At 37.3% G+C, this 22,070-nt stretch overlaps 2 protein-coding genes across 3 annotated transcripts; one reads left to right on the top strand and one right to left on the bottom strand.

Moving 5' to 3' along the window:
• Positions 1 to 473: 473 nt before the first annotated feature.
• LOC113666047 (set1/Ash2 histone methyltransferase complex subunit ASH2) lies at positions 474 to 7,501 on the bottom strand. Of its 2 annotated transcripts, none has more exons than XM_027181800.2 (16): positions 7,385 to 7,501; positions 6,495 to 6,808; positions 6,084 to 6,147; positions 5,628 to 5,775; positions 5,184 to 5,261; positions 4,906 to 4,934; positions 4,617 to 4,674; positions 4,076 to 4,172; positions 3,394 to 3,464; positions 2,943 to 2,974; positions 2,790 to 2,855; positions 2,406 to 2,432; positions 2,011 to 2,040; positions 1,553 to 1,621; positions 1,396 to 1,455; positions 474 to 1,216 (listed from the first exon to the last, which is right to left on the bottom strand). In XM_027181800.2, the coding sequence occupies exons 1-16, from the start codon at positions 7,472 to 7,474 to the stop codon at positions 1,091 to 1,093; spliced, it is 1,359 nt and encodes a 452-aa protein (XP_027037601.2). In that variant the 5' UTR covers positions 7,475 to 7,501; the 3' UTR covers positions 474 to 1,090. The 2 variants fall into 2 exon arrangements, with proteins under 2 accessions (XP_027037601.2, XP_027037602.2); XM_027181801.2 differs by having other exon boundaries at positions 3,394 to 3,461; positions 7,385 to 7,500.
• Positions 7,502 to 7,548: 47 nt separating this feature from the next.
• Positions 7,549 to 22,055, top strand: LOC113666005 (vinculin). Its single transcript, XM_089199854.1, has 20 exons — positions 7,549 to 7,760; positions 9,335 to 9,442; positions 9,961 to 10,132; positions 10,743 to 11,057; positions 11,237 to 11,461; positions 11,621 to 11,766; positions 12,174 to 12,366; positions 12,565 to 12,710; positions 13,585 to 13,747; positions 14,196 to 14,347; positions 14,896 to 15,088; positions 15,332 to 15,393; positions 16,143 to 16,278; positions 17,021 to 17,112; positions 17,675 to 17,786; positions 18,027 to 18,181; positions 18,582 to 18,697; positions 19,254 to 19,392; positions 20,100 to 20,190; positions 20,593 to 22,055. The coding sequence occupies exons 1-20, from the start codon at positions 7,704 to 7,706 to the stop codon at positions 20,733 to 20,735; spliced, it is 2,916 nt and encodes a 971-aa protein (XP_089055980.1). The 5' UTR covers positions 7,549 to 7,703; the 3' UTR covers positions 20,736 to 22,055.
• The last annotated feature ends 15 nt before the right edge of the window (positions 22,056 to 22,070 follow it).

Below are 22,070 nucleotides of genomic sequence, written 5' to 3'. Positions count from 1 at the left end.
TATCACGGGCAAACATCTCGTTTCCGCGACTCCACCGCCATCAGTTTCATTGAGTACCGGAAAACGACAAAATTTTGTTACGACCTGGCTGACTTGGAGACTCGTTATGAGTCTATCATGATTTGGGCTTACTCAGTGGAGGCATTTATTTCAAATTCTATCTGTAAACACATTGACATATTTTATAGTGAGTTATTTGTAGATAACACGTGAAACAGAGATAATCCCTTTTTTTGTCAACAAGAGGACATAAACTCACGAAAACTTCAGTCACAGTGGACAGAGATAGAAAAAGCAGGACCGCGCTCAGAACCAATCAGATTGCAGAATCCGTTACCGTGTCCTCTTTAGGAAAAACCGTTTCTGAGAAGCAACATATTGAAGCACTTTTTTATCGACACAATAACCCGACTGTGATAATTACGGAGGACAAACGAACAAAATTGGAATGTTCAGCGATAAGAAGACTTAACACCAGAGAAATTTTGCTTTATTAGATAAAAAAAGACCCTAATTATGCGTATTGTAACATGTATAAAAGCTTACTTTATGCTGAATCTTATGGTACAAATGATTGCTGGTTTGGCTAAACTGAATAATACGCCAAGTAAACACGAGAGCACGTCTCAAAAAGCCAATAAAAAAGATCATTGGAAGAGAAAGAAATTAGAATATAAAAATTCACTCATTTGTAAATGGCAATTGTTCACAAATCTTTTGAACTCTGTATTGTTTATGCTCAAAACAGCACCAATAGAACCGTTCGACATACTTTACAAGTGTTATACTGCGTACGAAATACTTATCTTGTTCCAAACACAAAAAAAGTAACTGCATCTTTCCAGTCAAATAAATGATGCACAAAATCCTTGAAAGGATTCGAAAAAAAGCTGACATAATTTAATAAGTGACTGGACTTTTCCGGCGAGCACATTGCAAGACCAACGTATGGCTGCTTTCTGGCGGTCAAATCCCTCACCAGCGCCTCTCAAGTTTGGTCTCTGTCTTTGACGTCTGGAAACACTTCAAAGCATTTGGTGAATGTGACGTAGCAATACTGAAGCTGTCAGCGGTAGAAGGTGAATATACGTCACTTCCTCTTTGGAGGGACTAGGATTTTCTCAGGGATTGGAACGGGTCTGTCTTGTGAATCCACATGGGACAACAGGTCTGATAAACTCTGTTCCACAGCAAATTCCATAGCTTTAAAGCTCATCTATAAAGGGTAAAACAAACATTCTCCAATTTCTAGCTGATCAGACAAAATAGTTTTTTTAAAAAGTCTTCCCTGAAAAATATTTGGAAATAGTTTCCTCTTTTGAAGGGGGAGAAAACATTTAAGGTATCAAGGTTAATGTTTTAGGTGAGTATATTAAGCTGTAGTGTTTTGCTTACCGGTTGGAATTCTTCATCTGGTGGTGGATGTTTAAAATCAGGCCCGAAATTGATGGTGACCTATAAAAAATTTGATCATGCAAGAATATAATTCAGCTTTTAATCGTGTTACAAATGATGGAGAATAATTTATCCGCAATAGAGTTCGTGAATGTACCGTAGCATTCTTATACAGCGATACAGCCGGATAATAGGTTCCGTCATAGATCTCCTGCCACGCCACTCCCTTAATGCAAAGAGAAAGAAAACTGTTTCACATATAAAGTATTTAGGTAAGAGGGGTCAGGTAGACCATTTGGTTCTGGTTTTCTTCAACTGATCTGTCGACTGGTCTAGAAAACTTGCGCCGTCCTCACAGCCAATCAGTTGCAGAGCTAATCCAGATCGCAATTTGGTCACTAGGATTTTCCCGTGCTTTTTTTTTTAACATTGAGTTCTAATTGGCTCCTTGTGATATTTGTCTTTTTTCTTATTGGCTGTCATGATTGCTTTGGTTTTGGTTTTCTGATACTCAGCCGGCGAAATGCGCTCTACGAGCAATGAAACTGTTTCCACAAGAAAGGACAAACAAAACCAATAAGTTTACATACATGTACTTCTTTAAACTAAACTCACCTGACAAACACCGTTTTTGTAGAATTTTACCTTAAAAAAAGGAGACATACATCATCAGACACTGGAAGTCATTTTGTGAGGTTCAAACTGGCTGCAAGAAATTAGTGTACTCGTTTGTGCAAAGGGGGTAAATTTATAAAGAAAATGTGCTGCTGTGTCAGTGAGGGAATATAACAAGATAATTTGGTTTTATCAACTGAGCTGATAATGTAAATTGGCCACTGTAACTAGTTTCTAAGCTGAAAAGAGTTTCTACCTGCTCTAGGCTAAGGGTTTTCAAGCTTAGAAACTCTTTACGGTGGCCAATTTACATAATCAACTTGGTTGATATAACCAAATTATCTTATTCATTTGTGTGTTGACGAGTTCCTGAAGCTGATTGCTTGGAAACATACCTGACTTCCTGGCACAGGTTTTAGGTTCTGCAAAAGAACAGACTATTATCAAAATATGTTCCTTATTGTTTTGTTTGTGTACATTAGCCTTGTGTACTTTTCCACAAAGCATCCTTTCACAGTTTTTTTCTTCTTTTGAGTTTTATTTTTTTGCTCCTTAAATACTTCATATTTCATGGAATTGATCTTGTCAATTTGTTAACTACAGAAATTAAACAAATATCCTACTTCAGAAAATACAAAATACTAGTAAAGTTGAGAAGTAAGCTGACAAAAAAATTGCTAAACCTAAATTGGAAGACAGTCACCTGGGGAGGTGGTCACCCCTCCCCTGGCTGTGAGTTTGTATCGAGTCATATCAGCTGACAGTTTTGTAATTCACACCTTTTCCGCCTTGTCCACGTGATCTTTTTCTTCAAAGTAAAGATGACTTTTGAACTTTATTAATGCCTTAGAGAGAGAAATAAACCATAACAGTGATTTTTAAAAAAGAAAGAAAGAAAATAAAGAGTATAATTGCATTTTTTTGACACATACCTTATCTTTATATGTCGCAGGAAGAAATCCCGCTGAAAAAGAAAACATAATCTTGTAACAGTACTAAATAATTACCTCATAATTGTTTTCTAAATTTTCATTGTTTCTTTCCCTAAAACTTCTCAGACAAAAATAAAGCCATCATAAAATAAGCAGTTTGTCTGGACTTTTGGTACATGGTTTATTGTAGACATCAGTGACACACTCAGCTGTGTCTTGTTCTGACTTATTACATTTTGACAACATCAGTGATCTATTACTGAACAGATGCATGGCAGCATGGACTCTGTTGATTAGTTACTCCAAAATGAATCAAGTAGTTTTGTTGTTTTATTTGACCTCATTGACTGCTTGTCAAGGAAATCTCTATTAGGATTGGCCGCTGTGATACAACAAGTGAATGAAAGATATTATTTAAAAATAAACCTAACAAACAGAACATGCATTTTACCTGGATGTCTGTCATTTTGTGGTAGACTGATAAAAAACCCTATTACATCACCAGTTGAATATCCATCACTACTACAAATAAAGAAAAACATTTACCCTTCCTTTACTAAAATTAGACACATTTATAATGCATGCTCAGATTAGTGTGTGTAAGATGTGGTAGTCAAGAGGTTAGTCAGCAGGCTGGACTCTGCCTTGGGAAGTCTGGGTTCTAGCCCTGGTCAAGTCTTAGTGTTGTAATTTTGTAGCAGACACTTCACTCTCACAGTTCCTCTTTCCACCCAAAGCCCAGTTGTTCAAAAGATGGATACTTCTTTCTGACGGATAAATTGCTATCCAGTGGATTAGTGTTAACAAAACCTACTGCGCTATCCACTGGATAGATATTTATCCAGTAGATAGCATAATCCACCCCTTGAACAACTGGAGCTAGGAGTATAAAACAGCTATTGGCAAGCGTACAGGGATGCTTAAAAAAATGCAACAGGTAACCTTAATGGACTGGCATCCAATCCCATGATGAGTACCAATACTCTCAATCACTTCATACAATAGGAAGCCTAATAAACTTTGGCTGGAGGGGCCACTTTGCTCAAATGTAGAACTTACCTTCACCAGATTAATTTACAAATTAGCTACAATTACAGGACATCAAAGAAAAATTTGGATTGTTTATAACATACCTGTAGTGTTTCCCTCTACTCTCATGAAATCTTGTACCCTTTTTACTTCTCCAAGAATAACTAAATTTATCATAACCTAAAGGAGCTTGTAGATTTCCTACCCAAGACAAAAAGAGCAGACTAAGATTTCCTCTGTCAATCTAGACTTCATCAAGTCAAAGAACTCCATGACAGCCACCTGTCCTTTGACGCAGAGAAAAGTGGCCATGACAGAAAAGTGTCATTGTAAGACAATGGGGTGAAATGTCACATCTGGTTTTATTTATTATCGCTATATTGATTCAGTACTCCAGACATTTCAAACTGTCTAAGGTTGTTTAACTTTCAAGTATTTTGTAATTTCTTTCAATTGGTAAGTGTGTGATTAACAAGTTGTTACCAAGAAGTTCTTTTGGCAGATAAAATGCACTTTGCCTTCATAGAGAGGTGAAAATAAGAAAGAATGCACAGACCATCAGTCAGGACATCACAAAATGACTATTTTAGAGGTGGCCATTAGTAGCCAGAGGTTCAACTGTACATAAATAGATCACTTTCTCACCATAAAGCTGTGACCAGCCAATTCTTGTGGCTGTATCTGGAGGTATGTCTACAGTAGCCTGGAACATACAACAATGACACTTTATTCCATAAGATGTCTCAATAAGGAAACATTTCAGTCGACTTTAACTGCAATCAAATGGTATAAAACTAAAAATTTTATTGCAACTGTATTTGATTTCTGTTAATGTCTTTTATTATCACAAACACAACATGTATGTACTGTAATAGTGAATTCGCCATGTAACTCTGTCGTAAATATATGGACAATAATTTTTGATTTTCCTTACCTCAAAGTACCAGTTTCCCTTGGAGACACCTACAAAATTGTCACAGCAATTTTTGACATGTGATTTAAAACTGCACATCCTTTTGGTAACTTTAACAGTCTTACAATTATTACCAGAGTCACTGCAACAAATTTATCTGACCAATGATATTAAAGGAAAGAAACTGGCATGCCTCTCACACAAGGGTATACAAAGTCCTTTAGGTTTCTGAATTTCTAAAGCTCTTTTATATAACATGTAAAAGGGAGCACTCTTTGCTTTACATTACAGTGGCTTACCATGAGTGGCACGTAACATGCAGTAGCCTTTTTCTCCTGTCACTGATAGTCTATCATCAGATAACTTGAGTTGAGGAGCTAAAATAACAAAAAAGTTTCAAAGAAATTATTTGCTTTGTCATAAGAGTGAGAAGGTGCATTTCCCTTACAATTTACAAAATTTTAAATCAACTGATCCACTCTGAACCCTTTACACCAAAGGTCAATATGCATATTCTCCATAATGTTCTCTAGACATTTAGATGGTATTGAAAAAGAGACAACGTGACTTTCCTTTAGTATTGAGAAGGAGAATTTGTTTAATAATCAAGAGCTTCCTAGGTTGGTGATGGTCATTTTCATGACCTTACTTGTTTGATTCAGTAGTGATGATGTATAGATGCTAGTCTTTTTTTGGACCAAAAGGGTTAAACTTAAAAACTTTTAATGTTACAATCTACAAACCTCTATCATTCATAGATAGAAGTACTTCCTTGTGTAATTTAATTCTGTAAAGATCTCCAGGAATGGGTTTCCCAGCCCAGAATTCCATGTCCATATTTGCTAGAGGGGCATTTGGATCTTGTTCTGCCAAAATATATCTGTATCCATCCTATAAAAAAAAAAGTATTTCATTTTATATATTTCAATTTCTTAATTCTGTTGATTTTTCATACTCTAAGAAAAGTTTCCACAGATAAAAAATCTGAACTTTCAAATAACACTGCTAGAGTCAAATTCCCTACACCCTTAAAGAAAAATTCCAGAGAGTAAACAAGGGATGGGATGGGCTTTTAGTTCTTTACTTTGTGATTGTTCCCATTGTTGTGTCAGTTCTTTTGGGCAGTACAATATTTCAGTCCTTGGGCAGTTAAGTATCTCACTTAGGGGTTTTCTAAATTGGTGCAAACAAATACTAACCTTATTAAAAGGATGCTCTAATGGGTAGCCATGGGGTGGCAGTTTCTGGGAAGGAGGTATATCGCTAGAGAAACAAAGAAGAAACAAAATAAATTAAAAGTTTAATAATACATTATTAAAGTATGAGTATACGTGTAGTTTCTGTTACAGGTGCAGCTTTGAGCTTCAGTCACAAGAGCAAAGAGAATGAATGGTTCTTCTCTTGGTTCTTAAAAGTATCATTATTTTTTAATGCTATCAAATTTGTATTAGCCAGTACATGGTGGCCTAATACTGCTGTATTGGTATTTTTTTCTTTTCCCTCACTTATCTTTCCTTTGCACTTTGTCAAAGCTGCCAGTAATATAACATTACTGTTTACAAACAAATTGCCTCTAACAGGTAGAATTAATATGATAACAAAACGGTCACCTCTTTGTTTTTTTAGATGAGGATAATTGTTGACTACTGTCCAATTTACGCTTTCCTCTAGCAGATTTCCTAGGCACTGAACCTGTGCTTTCCTTGCCTTTACTGAGGAGTAATCCACTGCTGTTAAGACTACTACCAAGGCTGCTAATGCTGCTGCTCAAACTCGCGTTAAGATCACGTTTAATATGTCCATTTCCAGGCATCATGTGTTTGTTCTCAGACACTTGAGCTAAGGCTATCATAAGATCACTGTCAGTGAGGCTCCTGTCCACTCGTATCTCTGGCTCACTCTCCAGTGTGTCATATGCATCCATCTATCAAATATGTCAAAAAGAACATTCCACATCATAGCATTGGTTGATATCACCATGGGCTATCATTTTGAGATAATTGCAGCTGATTGAAAAGGTAAGGTAGACAGTGTAGCCATCTATATCTATTTTGATGGATACAGAACATTAGTACATTTGAAGTTTTCTCCGAAAACAATATAATTTACCAAGGTTCTTAACAATGATGAAATTTATATTACAGCTGACACCATTAACCGTTTGGAAAATCTATTTTTCAGTATATATTTATTTCCATAGCTATAGTACGTGAATGATACCACTGCACCGCTTGCATATTTTCAACGCACCATAAAGTGGTCAAACTGTTCCATACAATGAACTATCGAGAAAATTAAACGCCACTTTACTAATTAAAAATCCTTTCTTTTCTTAGAATGTTGATTACATGTATCCACTCTACTGATCCGTTACTCGATCTGTCAAAGTACAATTGATATTCAGCAAACCTAAATAAGATCAAATCACATGTCATCATTTGAAGAGTAACTCTCCCGAGAGACGCATTTTCTTGGAAGGATGCTAAAATGGCCCAGCTACCTTTTCATTTTCATCATCTCCAGCGAAATCACTCGCCGATTCAGCTCTGTCTTCCGAAAAATTGTCCATCTCAACGTCCTCGTCCGCCATGTTTGTTCTTTTGTCTCTGCGCGTTATTTTCTTAAAGTCTGGGGCGAGTGAAGGTAATCTCCGCTGTACGGACCCCTGGGAATAACACGGGCGTCAATTTGCGCAACTTGGACATTTTTCTACGGGGCTGGGTGCGGAAAGGTGTGTACACTTCCCGAATGCACAAGAATTTCCCTTTTATTTTGTTTCAGTAGGCATCGAAGTCGAAATCAGCCCTTTAGCGCTAAAAATGCCCGTGTTCCACACTAAAACCATCGAGTCAATATTGGAGCCTGTCGCTCAACAGGTAGGGTAAATAACTTGTGCACTGTTGTAGACAGATATTTTTGCGCGTGTTTGTATTTTGCCCTTGGGTTAACAAAGCTGTTTGTTGTATGCCATGTGAAACGAAATCTTTTGTCATCTTTAAAGTTATCACGCAGAACGTTTCATCAAATGATTTGATATGGGGGATCTTGTGTTCAATTTTCGTGCAGAAATATTGTATACACAGCTTCTCGATTCGAGAGATTGCGCAGATTAGAGTGTATGTCTTGCCGGTGTGACTGTACAATAACAGATCGTGAGAAGCGTAGTTTATCTTGTCTCTTTTATTGAGCTGGAGTTAGAAGGAAATGCGTTTTTGATAAATCTTAGTAACAGTCTTTTCGTAGATTTAGTGTACAGTTTATATTTTTCGTCATCTAGAGTCTTTTGTTACTCAAAGTAAACAATTTTGTAGTATAAATGGAACCATCGAGTTTCGATCGGGTTTTTCCCAGTGAAGCGTCAATGTATTCAAATTAGATCCGGCTTAGAATTGTCAAAGATCACCGAACTTTATCAGAAATAATTACTAAATCATACTTTTGTTAACGTGATGTTCACTATATTCTCCCTGAATTTCAGTTTGCCATATTTGACCGCTATTTAATTAGCTAATTGAACTTTAAGACTTATTAAGCTATGCACTTGGTTCAGTTACTCTTCAAAAATGTCGTAAAACCTGCGTACTCTCAATCAATCACTTGAAGTGTGCGGATCGTTTTTGTGGGAGTCTTTTAACTATTGGTTTAACTGCAAAATTTGACTGATAAAATTATGCTTAATGGTTTTATTTACAAGTTCCAGACAAGAATTGCAGATAAATTTTAGTATGACAAGGTGAAGGTCAGCTCCCCGAAACCATATCAAAAGAAAGCATCAGTTTAGAACAGTGCGTTTTCTTAAGATAACATCTTTTGCTCATGCAATGATTTTTCCCACTGCCTCTATTTCCCTAAATATATTTGTAATCAAGGTTGTGCTCTAAGAAAAATTAAAGGGAGCCCAGAGCTCTGAAACTGTGAAATCCAGGGTGCCCTGCATATGCTTTTTTTGAAAGAACTAAAATTCTAAGTCGCCCATGAGCACCGGGCACTGCAAATTCTCCTTGTAAATTTGTTTTAAATTTCAGATCAAACCACTTATGATGTTGCTGTTTTTGCATGTAGTCTTATACTGAAATCAAGGGTTTCAATAACTTTTTCTATAAGTAGCAGCAGATGGTGTAGGAGACGGCTGTGCTGTAAGACAAAACCCCAAAAACAACAGCCTGCTTGCAGGTTGAACAGGCTGTGGTCAGAGGTCTTTCAGATGGTACTAGACTGCCAGGAACCGGCTTTCATTAAAAACCCAGATATTTCAAGTAATGTGCAAGTAGTGTTGGTGGTGTGATTAATATAAATAAATTTGTAACAATGTTCAGTATTAAAATGGTAAAATAAACAATGCTGCGCAAGAGTACTTTTCCTAAAGTTAAGTGATGTATCATAAGCAAGTTCTGTTGTGAAATGTAGATTTGAAAAAGAAGTGTATTCATGTACTGAATGAATTCATTAGGTCTCCACTCTGATCATTCTTCATGAAGAAGCTGAAGATGGCAAAGCAATGCCTGACCTGGCTTTGCCAGTTAGAACAGTGGGAGCTGCTGTTGAAAATCTTGTCAAGGTTAGTACCTTTTTCTTTTTATTTGTACCTTTTTTTGTTAAAAAGATAGTACTAACAATATCATTTACATTTGATTGGTAGAGAGGGAAGCACCTTTAACCCTTTAACTCCCATGAATGACTAAGACAGAATTTCTCTTTACAATATCAATACAATATCAAGCAGAAAAGTGATGAGAATAAAGAAAAGTATCAATTAAGGGATTTTTAGTTGATCCAACATTAAATTCTCAGAAATAAGGAAAATTACTAATGAGATCTTGGGAGTGAAAGGGTTAACTTCCTAGACCACTGTCAACACTTTTACTCTTTGACTCCAAGAAATGATGAAAGATAAATTTTTTTGTCTTTTTAGTAGGTCTGAAAATATATTCAACTAAGTGATACTTTTTGATTATACACCAAATTTTCAGAACTCAAATTATAAGAAATGTACAGAAGCCAGTATGGAATTAAGAATTAAAGGGGTAAAGTACTTATCTTATTTTGATCTATCTTGACTTAATTTACCCTCATTAGGTTGGCAGAGAAACTGCATCTTCCAGTAAAGATCAAATCCTCAAACAAGAAATGCCTCTTGCTTTTAAAAGAGTTGAGGAATCCTCTATTTTTCTTGTGGAAGCCTCCCAGATTCTTAGAAGAGATCCTTTCTCACCAGAGGCTCGTAAAAAGTTAATTGATGGTGCCAGAGGTACTTATGATAAAATTTTAGTTTTTAACCAAATATTTAATTATACTGATCATGGGAAGCATTCATTTTACCATTCTGACACTAAATGTAACAAATAGACAGTTTAATTTGATCAAGTACTATAACAGGGAATGACTTAAATTTATAAAATTTTTAATTAACTTTTTATTTAATGCTTAACCACACAAAGATGGTTTGTAAAAACAATTTGCACCACATTTTCTCTGGAAATCTAATCACAATCATGGTCAATTGATTACGCCTCAAGTTTAACTTAGGTTCATGTTTTGCAATAAAAAAATCCAAATCTTTGTTGTTGAGTTTTAAAATGAGTTGTTGTAACTAAGCCTGTTGGGGATTTAGTGTTCTTCTCAGGGTCTTACACTTGCAGGATAGTTCTCCAATATCAATTGCACCAGGAACAATCAGCCCTGAAAAATCCTGTCCTAAAAATTAATGCACAAAAAATGTTACTGACACAGAAAAAATTAAAAGTGGATTTCATCACCACATCCAAGAGCTGATGCACTTAGGATAGAAATATTTGAAATTACTCCTGATTGACTTTCATTGAAACTTTTAATTTTTCCCTTATTTTTTGTTATGTCAGGAATTCTTTCAGGCACATCTGCATTACTTCTGACATTTGATGAAGCTGAAGTGCGTAAGATTCTGAAGGTGTGCAAGGGAGTATTGGAATATCTTGCTGTGTCTGAGGTTGTGGAGAGTATGGAAGAACTAGTAACATTTGTTAAAAACCTGACACCTGGAATCACAGAAATGGCGAAAAAGGTTGAAGGTCGCATTGAGGAGCTGACTCACCAAGTTCATGCTGACATGTTAAGGAAGTCACTGAATACTGTCAAAGCCATGTCTACCCAATTGATCACTGCAATTAAGACTTTTGTGCTGACTGTGCAAAGAGGTAAAGATTGTTATACAGCTCCCATACATTCAAAATAAAATGTTAATTTATTTGTTGATTAATTGTAGAAATATTGTCAAGAAAAAAAAAAAAAAAGACCTAGCAGTAACTTCTCTGTAAAGGTACCATAGCCACTCTAGGAAAAATAATTACATTTATTAATAATTCTTCCTTTGTAGGTGGTCAGAACATTCCTGAAGCCCAGGAATACAGAAATTATGTTGTTGGCAAGATGTCTTTTGAGATCAGTGAGATAATAAGAGTGCTGCAATACACAACATATGAAGAGGAAGGTGGCGATGACCCCCTTAATGACATGAAGAAGGCCATGTCTCTCTTCGACAGTAACATGGGCCCGGCCCTGAAGTGGGTGAACACGCCCACTGAGTCAGCTGGAGGGTTAGGTGAGTTGGTGAGTTCCTGATGGGAATTGTAATGTGGCACTGGACTGTGTCTTGTTTGTATTTCAGTGGGGGAGTTGTTTTGGTATCAGAACATAATTAATATTTTGTAAAAGTTTGTGATCATTGATTATCCTTCTTCTTAACTCTGTTCTTGTGCAGGTGAGAAGGCTGTCAAAGAATGCATCACTCAAGGTCGTAAATTTGCAGATGCCAGTCAGGGTCCCGATAAAGGCAGAATAAGGAAAGTCTGTGATGATCTGGATCGGTTAATGGGAGATTTGGCAGAGATGAGAAGGCTAGGAAAAGTAAATACATTAATGTTTATATTTAATATATTGGTGATTGTAAGACAGCTGCAGCATTCGTGATGACTAATCAGTAAGAAACAATAAAATGAATAGTGGTAAATAAGATAAAATAAATGGATTAAGTGTAGTCATCAGCAATTTCATAGCTGACTCTCTCCCTCCCCTTGAGTGGGAAGCCAGTCCATAACAGGTTACTTCCCACACATTTTGGTGAGCTTTCCCTGACAGTTTGCCACTACCCCCTAATACCAAGAGTAAATTATCGTGCCCAAAAAAAAAATTCAATTACCTCATTAGGTTAGGGATCCAACGTACAACAAAGTTCAGCACGCGAACTACCTCATCCCTCAGGAACACATGGTAATGATGACTTAAATTTACTTTCTCCTAAATGCATTTTAAAGGGAACAGCCCCAGAAGGCTTGAAACTTAACAGAGAAGTTGCCCAGCAATTAGAGGATTTAAATCAAGAAATGCAGAATGCCATGTTAGGCCAAGAATCGTCTGGTGTGCGCAGGCCAGCCAACACTTTTGTTGGCAAAATGGATCAGGTTCACCAGTGGGTGAACACCCCGTCATCAGATCCTGCAGGGTTAGGTGGGTGACTTGTGCCTCTTTTTTCTGGACAAGGAACTTAGAATACTCATAAGAACCTAGTTTACCAGATATCTTTATTGAACCCTATCATGGAGTACATAGCATTCAAGCATTCCTTTTGCAAACAATTTGTGTTTGAAGACTGTATAACTTTAAATTAATAGAACATGTGATGTGATGTCATTAACACTTTGGTAGGTGAACGAGCCATTCGTGAGTGCATTGACCAGGGTCGTGCTACAGCAGACAAATGTTCTGGTCCAGAGAGAAGTGCAATTCTAAAGCTTTGTGATGAACTAGATCAACTTACAGATGAGCTTGCTAATCTGAAGAGAAGGGGCATGGTAGGTTGTTTGGTTGTAGGGTCTATTTGTTTGCATTGATTGCATGCAGGTGTGATATCTGCAGAGAACATGAACATGAAGCCCACAGATGAATTGCCAATATTGGCCGAGCATTTTGTTTGGTAAATTTTGTATCCTTTCTTTTTTTTTTAAGTAACATAAATTAGACAAAGCAACCTTTTTTGCCATTACTGTCTATAGGACAGCTTTGGTTAATGACAAACAGAAGGATTGCATCACTCTATTGTCTAACCAATTTAAACACTTAGATGAGGGAGTATATTTTTCCATACAAGGGAACATTAATTTGCATTATTTCAGAAAAAACAGTCAAACCAGTATTAAGTGGTCACCCATGAGGAATGGCAAGGTGACCACTTTATACAGGTTGAGTGTTTAATACAGTTTCCACAGAATGGGGTTATTTTAAGAAACAATGAAAATTGTCATTTTATGTCATAATTGACTACTTAATGTACAAAGACTTGGTCAAAAATATCATTAACATTGATTTTGGGTGATAAAAATTGATTAAAATCTTACTTGAAAGATTATTCTTCATATTATTTGAGTGGATCCAATTTAATTGATTGTTCAATACAGATGGAGGATGATACAAGGTCATTGGGACTAAGTAAAGGGTGACTGCAACTTCTTAATATAGATGAAAATAACAGTCACTGTAATTAAGGGGTAAAAAATTTCTGGACTTTGAAAATGGAACTCTTTATAAGGGATGGCCACTTAATAGGGTGCTGCTTAATTCAGACTTGACTGTATTGTTGTTGAGACTGGACTTAACTTATAACTTGTATTATTTCACCTTTCTATCTCTTGGCCAAATTAGAATTTTATAATTTACTATTTCTGACAGGGAAATTCACCTCAAGCAGCTGCTACTGCTCAAAAGATTGAAAGGAAGCTGGAGGAATTGAACAATAAATTACAAAATGCAATCACAGCACAAGTTGCTGAGGACTTCATGGACACTACAACAAATTTGAAGCAGTTAGAGAAAGCGGCAAGAGCTCCACCGGGTAAAATTCTACTTGAATATACTTGACTGTGTGATTTCCTCTTTTAATCCTTTAGGTCCTAACATCAATTTGTATATTCTCCATACTGTTCTCTATACCTTTCCTGAGGTGCTGACAAGGAGAATTGGTTTAATAATCAAGAGTTTCTTCAGTTAGGGATCATTTCCTTCATTTTTGAGACCCTAGTATTTGATTTATGGGTGAAAGTGCAAGGGGGAATTTGATTCATCACTTCTAGGGGTCAGAGAGTTCACTCTGTTATAATGCCTCAATTTCATGTCAATATTTTGACCAAATTCCATCAGTGTGCATGCATACATGACCCATTATCTAGCTAACAAAAGTCATTTGATTGGTTTTTATGACAATTGCTATGTATAAAAGAGAGTTAAATTGATTTTGTCAAAATGTACAATTGCAAATTCTTTTTATTCATTGGTTGTTTCAGATGAACCAGGGCGCGAGGCTGAGTTTGAGAACAAGGCAGGTGCCTTTGAACATCAAGCAAATCAGATTGCCAACACAGCAATTCAACTGGCAAATGCTGGAGGAAATACCAACAGGAGATTATTGGATCAGATAAGGCAAAATGCAGAAGAAGTGAGTTTGAAATTCTCAGAATGAATGGAAATATGTTAAATCAAATCATAGGAATTAATAATGATCGACAAACTTACAAAGTGTTTGTACTTCACTCCATCCTCGTTGGATGGGAATTTCAGCGTTTGGTTTTGATATACATGTATTATTTGTGTAACAATCAATAGTGTCTTTGGTCGGTGATCATTTCCCATATTCTTGTAACCTTAATGTTTAATTCAGGGCTGATATTGTAACGAGAAGTAGATGCTAGTGACTCTTAGGGTCAAAGGGTTATGGAAAGATAATCTTTTAATGACTAGCTCTTTGTGCAATAATGAATTTTGTTTCCCTGAGACCCTCAATGTTATCTAAGGTGAAGCCAAGGTTATTTGAGTTGGAAGGTGTAAAAATATCACATTAAAGTGTGAGGCAAGAAATCTTGTTTCTGCATAATCCCTGCACCTGATTCCTCGAGATTGGAAAAACTTTTTTTAACATATGTTGTTTAACGCAGCTAGATTTTGCTGTGTCTTCAACAAGCAACTTAATTCATTTTTTTTTTTCAGCTAAAAGAATGGACCCCTCAAGTTTCCCACGTGGCTAAGATCCTGTTGGATTATGGGAAATATTCACCTGGAGATGTGCCTGCCGTCTCAGTCCATTTTGAAAATGTGCGGGACATCTGGAAAGAGAAGATGCAGACCCTAACTAATCTGGTTGACAGTGCAACAGACACCTCCAAATTTATTGAAGCCTGTGGTATGTTTTTCGAAAGTGTGTGGCTGGTCTTAAAGGATAAAAACTTTTCAAAACTTTTGGCAAATTGAGTGCCCCTCAATTGTCATAACATTAAGTGAACAGCACAATTGCAGCAACAGAAACAATAGAAAAACCATGAACTAGTTTGAAATGGTTAATGTCTTCTTAGCATTGCTTATTATTTTGGGCACTCGATGTATTTTAACAATGTCTGAGAGAAATATACCTATGGATCATTTTCAGAGGAGGCGATCAATCGAGATGCTGAGATGTGCAGTGCGGCAATGGAACAGGGAAATCCTCAGGTACGAAAATGTTATGCTCGTGCACAGTTTTATATCAGTTTTACGAGAGCTTTTAGAAACGGATAAGGCGCAAGGAAAAAAGTACGAGTGTATTTTTGCCCCAATTGGAGACTGTCTTGTTTATTATCCAAATATTTTTTTCTAACAGCGTGGGACCAAACATTTGCTACACTTTACCTTCGTAGGCGCCTGTTGCATGACGTGTTAATGTTTTTATATTTTTTCTAGTACAGCTCCATCAAAAAACAAATTATCTCTTATATTATATCAACTACTAAATGTTCGTGGCCTTTCATCTTAGTACCCCTCCCGTTTTTAAATTGAGGAATATCACCTTGGGAGTATCACCGATGGGTATACACCACACAGGTGAATGGTGTTTTTCGCGCGCTAATTGGCTAGCTCGGAAGTGATTTGCAAAAAAAAAAAAAGGGGGTGCGTTAAGAGTGTTTAAAATTTCCGACCATTTTCCTTTATATTGACGGGAAAAAAAATAATTTGGGGGTATGATGTGGTATGTACTACTACTACAACAATTATTCACCTCAGTGTCGGTAAATAGTTGATAAATACTACCCTAATTAGGGTATATAACAGGTCATTCGATGCGTTTAGACCAATCGCATACGAGCGACAATTTGTTGAGGGAGTATTTATTCTCCCCGAGTATTTATTCCCCCGTGCGGCTTAGCGCGCGGCTAAGTCAACGGACTTATTGACTCAGACATTTCGTGTTCGTTTGTCAATAGCTGGTGATCTCGAAGAGCTCCAACATCGCCCGGCGAGCCAAGCGGGTTGTGGATGTTGCAGAGGCAGAGATGGAAAATTCATTAGACCCTGATTATGCTGCAAAGATGGCCGCAGCAAAGGATAATTTGGGACAATGTGAGACCAAAGTGTTCCATGCACTCACCTTGCTGTTTAACTGTTTACATTCTAACATCAGAATCCATATTCTCCATACACTTTTCCATGGATTGATGATCATTCCTTTTTTCTCGTGACCTTAAGGTGTGATTCAGGGGTGATATGGTGAGGAGAAATTAGATGCTGGTCACTCTTAGGGGTCTGAGAGTTATGAAAACTGATATTAAAGAAGTATGAGGAGGCGAGCGTGGCCTAGTGGTTAGGGCGCTGCACTTGTAAGCCGGAGGTCCCGGGTTCAAGTTCTCCTCCCTGCCACTGGATGGATTTGTCTTCGGTGGCCCCGAATTCAACTCCTGCACGCTTTGTAAATAGCCAACTGGTCTGCCTCCTACCAGCTGGGGTTTTTAACGAGTTTCTGTTCATTTACGATATTTGTTTCCTTATTTACAGTGTCCCCAATTAGCACAGCAGTGCTAAAATACACTGACACTTAAATTATTATTATTAAATTATTATTATTATTATTATTATTATTATTATATATGAAACACAAGATACCGGTTTGTTTTGAAAGAGAAACGCCACAGAGGTTAGAAACGGTCAAAAAATGCAACAAAACGAGGATTGTTCAGGATGGGGAAAATTAATTCGGATTTAAAATGAAATTCTTCTAGATGTATTTGTGGTGACGTGTTAGAGATAGCGGTTTAGGGTGACTTTTCTTTCAGAACAACTCAGTAATATAACTTGTTTTTAACAGGTATCACGCCTCTTGTGATTGACGCAAAAGCTGTTGCTACTAATCCATCAGACAGGAAAGCGCAGGGAAAGTTGAGAGATTCCACAAGAAAGGTAAATAAATTCTTCGTCAAAAATGGTGATATCCCTGAAACAGTGGTCTTTTCGTATGACTGCGTTTCGATATGTTGGGGGAAAAATTTAGTTTGAGGCGTTAATTGTGTCTGTCTGTCTTCTTCAATTTTTCTGTCGTTTATTTTGCGACACAGAAGTTGTATTTTATGTTTTGCTTGAAAATTGGGACATTTGCGCTCTGCCAGCCAGAATTGATCCCCCCGGACATGCCCGACGTTTGATTTCTGTGTTCGTTTTTCCTTACGTCGTTTATTGGACCGCTGAACACAAGGAAGAAGCTCAATCTGGGTTAACGTTGATTTTGGTCTCTCAGTGCTGTGATTTAGACAGAATTGATCGTGTAGATTCTAAATCAACAAGGTGCCAACTGAAACTAAGACCAATCGATGTTAGATCACTCGCGGCATTTTCCCGCTCTTCAAGCAGTTTACTTGTCTCTGAGCTCTCGTCGGCCTTAGGATATAAAATATATCGTAGATGATTGAGAACTCTTGGGACACCAAAATGAAACAACTGTAAGTGTTACGTTGTTTTTAACTAGCTTCAAGATGCTGTACATGGAGTGCGAGTGATCGTAACCGGATCCTCCCAGCCAGAGGAGGAGGAGGAAGACTTCCCGCCACCTCCACCGGACATATCAGGATTGACCATCGGTGAGAGTTTACACTTTCTTGCAGTACCGTTGTCATGGCAAAATGGAAACATACAAACAAATACAAGAAAACCACGCACACACACGGACTAAAGTTAAGAGGAAAAACACAGGCATTTTTTTCGTTGGGTTCTTTTTAATCGCACTAAGCAAGGAAAGTGATATTAGTTGTGCTAGTCATGAAAGACCAGTCAAACTCTCTGAATGGATAAGCTCTTTCACGTTCTCGTTATATTTTTAGCCGTTACCCAAGCACCAGTGCAAGAAGTTCCTCCTCCACGCCCACCCCTTCCTCAAGAAACAGCGCAACCGCCACCACGCCCACCCCTCCCGTCTGATGAAATGAAAGAGGTTCAGAGTGTGTTGGAACAACCACCAGAAGACAACAGAATGGCGGTATGATTACTAAAAGTAATGTGCCGATAATTTGAATTATAAACTTAACTTAACTTCCCATCTCCTCCCCTGTCTTGCGAATATTTGTCAAATTTAAGGTGGTGTTAGTTTTGGTGTCGTTTTAATGTTTATGTTGTTGTTGAAGTTGTTGTTTAGTCGTTTCCCTGTAAAGCTCAGGAGACCGTGAACACGTTTATATTTGATTCTGTCAGGACTGAGCACAATAAACACCACGACATGTCCGCAAACTTCAGAAACTTGGACAGTGATATTTTTACTAATACTTTTGGTGATCACGGATTACTGAGCTTCAGAATACTTTTCAGCAGTAATTTTTACGAAAGACGCATTGTTATCACAATTTCTTCCGAAATGTTACAGTTGTTTATTTTTTTTACAGATGGCGGCTCATCATCTTCATCGAGAAGCTCTGAAATGGGAAGAAGAGGGAAATGAACTTATTCAAGCTGCTAAAAGAATGGCTGTACTCTTTGCTAAGATGTCCCAATTTATGAGGTAACGTTTGTTATTACGAGAGAGCGCTTGAGGTTTACCACTAAACTTGTTAGCGACACGTTAATTGATGTAGCATCTCGCGACAGAATTAATAGATCTGGCCTTAATATTGACGCAGATCGCCTGACAGCTGATGCATTTACTGGCATGAAAGCGTGATACACGTATCCAAAATATCCCCCTGGGACGAAGAAAAAATTAGAAATTTGTACATGGAATTGGAGTGCACTGAGGCTTCATATAAGCCGAAAATACATGACGTATTTAGCTATACAGCGGTTTCTCAGACGCTCTCTCGTTAAAGCATCCAACCGCGCTTTGAGGTTTGAATGAGTCTTCTTATTTTCTCTCTTTCCCCCCCCCCCCTCCCCCCTTATGAATGGCCAAATTCAGGCCATGTGCCAAAGGTTGCCGTCCATTGGGCGGGGGGGGAGTGCGAAGGAAAAAAAGGGACTGTTAGTGGAGATCGTTGAAACGTTTTCTCTATCCCTGGCTCATGAGAGATAGGATGTTAGGTATCTTTTCTATGGCATTTTTTATTTCTCTTCACCTGTAGAGAGGAAGAAGATGGACAACCTCAACGCTCAAAAAAAGAGTTGATCGCGTTGGCTAAAGAAATAGCAGCAGCAAGCAAAGAGGTGTCTAATTATTCCGCTCGGATTGTTAAAGATTGTCCGGACAAAAGAGTAGCTCAGGTGTGTAGAATTTATGAGTATCGCTGAGTCTAATTATAACAACTTGTAATGAGATAAAAATTTCATTTGATCTGCTGGTGAAAATCAAGTAAAGAAATGACCCTTGTAAGTTTACTGCAGTTGAAGCAGTTGCAGAAATAAGCCTGAAAAATGAAATTTTCCAGAAAATTCAAAATTTTTGCAATTGTTAAATTACATTCTGCTCGCAAGGAACATTTCTTTGCTTGAGTAAAATTGTTTTAGTATTTCGCAAAGCCCCAAACAACCCGAGCTTTTGCAGACAGTTATAGCTTAACAATTGGATAAATACGCTTTTGTTTTTGTTAATGGAAAGAACTTCAATGATTTGTAATCCTGTTTGTAATTTTCTACAATTAGAATCTACTGTTAGGATCATTAACTCGGCTGTTTGGATGGTTCTGAATCACTCCTATCATAGGTGTTTTTAGATTGATCCTATTTTTATTTTTTTCAATTAACTTTATTTGTATTTCGTAACTCTATACTCTGTAGTTAACTGAGCTAAGTGAAGAAATAAATTTGATTTCATTTGTTGCCTCAACGAAGAAAAGGAGATGAAGAGCGAATGGTAGTTAGTCAATGGTAAACTTCAAGAGACTGATTTTATTTTAGGTGAAGACAATGAATAATTTTTGCGTAATCATGTTCTCCAGTTTGAGCTGTTTTACATATCTACTTGTTTTCAGACATTGAAGCAAACGATAGAGAGAATTCCTACCATCAGTACTCAGCTTAAGATTGTCGCCACTGTGAAAGCTACAATGATCGGAGCTGACGGTAAGCTTTGTTTTTCATCCTAAAAACTGCCTACGTTTTATATTGCATCAGTGTGCATAAGAGGGATGCTTGTCTTTTTTCAACTCGGTTTAGTTGTGGTTACACTTTGTATTTCAATCGATCAAGACAAGAATGGCTTGAAGTTTTCGTGGAAGTAATCAATCCCTCTCACGAATAATTCATGAAGTTAGGCAGAATAGTTTCTTTTGTGTCTTACCCAAATACTCAGCAGGCCAGTGCTCGAATCCACACTGTTTTGTTTCAGTGAATCGTCCCCGCACTTTGGTGATTTTGCGTGCGATTACGTGCAGCGCCTGCACGCGCAAAATGAATTGTAATCAAACTTATCACAAAAGTGGAGATCCCTTGAGTTAATATAGTGTTCTTACCTTTCCTTTTTAGATCCCAAGGCGGATTGGGAGGCCACGGAAACTTTAGTCGGTTGTGCAGAGAACTTGATGGGAGCTGTGCGGCAGGCCGTAAAAGAAACCGAGGCTGCCTCGGTTAAGATGCGCTCAGTAGCGAACAACTGGAAAAAACGATAGGCAGATATATGGCAGATTGGAAACTTTTATGATGATACGCTGGCCACCAACCCATTTGTGTTCGGTGGAGGTTTAAATGTAATTAGCAGGGCGGAGAAGAGAGGGGTCAGCGGTAAAAAATATTTTGAAGAATTATGAGAGCGTTTTCACTAAGGTTTGAAAACTGAAAAAGCGAGTTCAACGGTTTTCCTGCGCGTAAAAATCGGTAGAAAACATTGGGTTTTACCAAAAAAAGAACACAACGTCATGTATTTTGAAAAAAATGACGCTGATCACCGTAGAGATTGTGCTACCAGCAGTGTTTCCTAAGAGTTTAAGAGTATAATTGATGATGATTTCAGTTGGCCTTTATTTCTGCGCCAAACTGATATTCGTCTGGGTGATCAAGGCTGTAAACTTCATGGAAAATTAACTTTTAACCTCTTTTTTCACACTATCAGCCAAATTTATTAGTGTGAGTTATCTCAGAACGGATATAAATCTCAGTTGTAAAAATAGATATTTTTCGTTATTTAGATTTCTTCCACAATTGTTAATTGCAGTATTTTTTATCGCGTGTTTGATTCTGTTTGTGGAGCGAAAACTTATCTTGTGAGAAATCTCGCCCACAGAGAGCGCACTATGTAATGTGGGATAGACGTAGTTTATAATTCATTTAGGATCCTAGTCGATTTATAATGAAAGGAAATTAATTTCATTACTAATGTAGTCACAACTAATAAGTAATATATTTTAATAATTAGGTCAATATTTGAACAATTTGATCTTCAGAGGAATACTTCTAAAGCTCTTTCATCTTGAAATAGTTCTTTTGTTTCGCATCCTTTTGTCAATTATTTTAGTTATTGCTTAAGTAGCAACATCGGTGAGCCGATCGCCCTGGTTTCAAGGTTTTCTTGGAGATTCCCTGTGTGTCTTTGTTATTGTGAACTGAACGGTAGCGCTGTATGGTTGCTGTGGCAACTCTTATGCTACCAAACAACAAACCGAGTTCAAACTGAGTTGCCTCGTTGCCTCTAGGTTGTAGTGTAAATTGACTTCCCTTTGGCTACAGGATAGCTCAAGGGAGGAGTCGGTTAGGAACCTTTTTCGGCTGGGGAGTAAGTCATCCGAAGCTTAAATTCTATGTTTTTAGAAAGGCATGAAAACTGGAAGTAGAAATGTATAAAGGCACTGTTAAGGTTTAGTCATTTGAACAATGCTGGATCTGCAGAGTAGAGTTTCTGAGCGGCTTTCTTTCCTCGGAGTTATTTCGCGAGTACAACATTACTTATATTTTGTTTAAAAAAAATTAAAAAATAATTTCAGAAAATGAAGAAAGGTGTTACTCAACTG

Source organism: Pocillopora damicornis, chromosome 3 (genome assembly GCF_964200805.1).
Source record: "Pocillopora damicornis chromosome 3, jaPocDami1.2, whole genome shotgun sequence".
Taxonomy (NCBI): domain Eukaryota; kingdom Metazoa; phylum Cnidaria; class Anthozoa; order Scleractinia; family Pocilloporidae; genus Pocillopora; species Pocillopora damicornis.
This window is presented reverse-complemented; position numbering and strand designations above follow the sequence as displayed.

Bases quoted from the DNA above. Each gene is read 5' to 3' on its own strand.
- LOC113666047 (XM_027181800.2), bottom strand. From the start codon at position 7,474: ATGGCGGACGAGGACGTTGAGATGGACAATTTTTCGGAAGACAGAGCT. The intron at 2,975-3,393 runs GTAAAATGCATG...TTTCTTTTTCAG, and splicing joins ACAAAATGACAGACATCCAG to CGGGATTTCTTCCTGCGACA. The intron at 2,433-2,789 runs GTGTGAATTACA...GTTCTTTTGCAG, and splicing joins ACGTGGACAAGGCGGAAAAG to AACCTAAAACCTGTGCCAGG.
- LOC113666005 (XM_089199854.1), top strand. From the start codon at position 7,704: ATGCCCGTGTTCCACACTAAAACCATCGAGTCAATATTGGAGCCTGTC. The intron at 13,748-14,195 runs GTAAAATTCTAC...TGGTTGTTTCAG, and splicing joins AGCGGCAAGAGCTCCACCGG to ATGAACCAGGGCGCGAGGCT. The intron at 18,698-19,253 runs GTAACGTTTGTT...CTTCACCTGTAG, and splicing joins AAGATGTCCCAATTTATGAG to AGAGGAAGAAGATGGACAAC.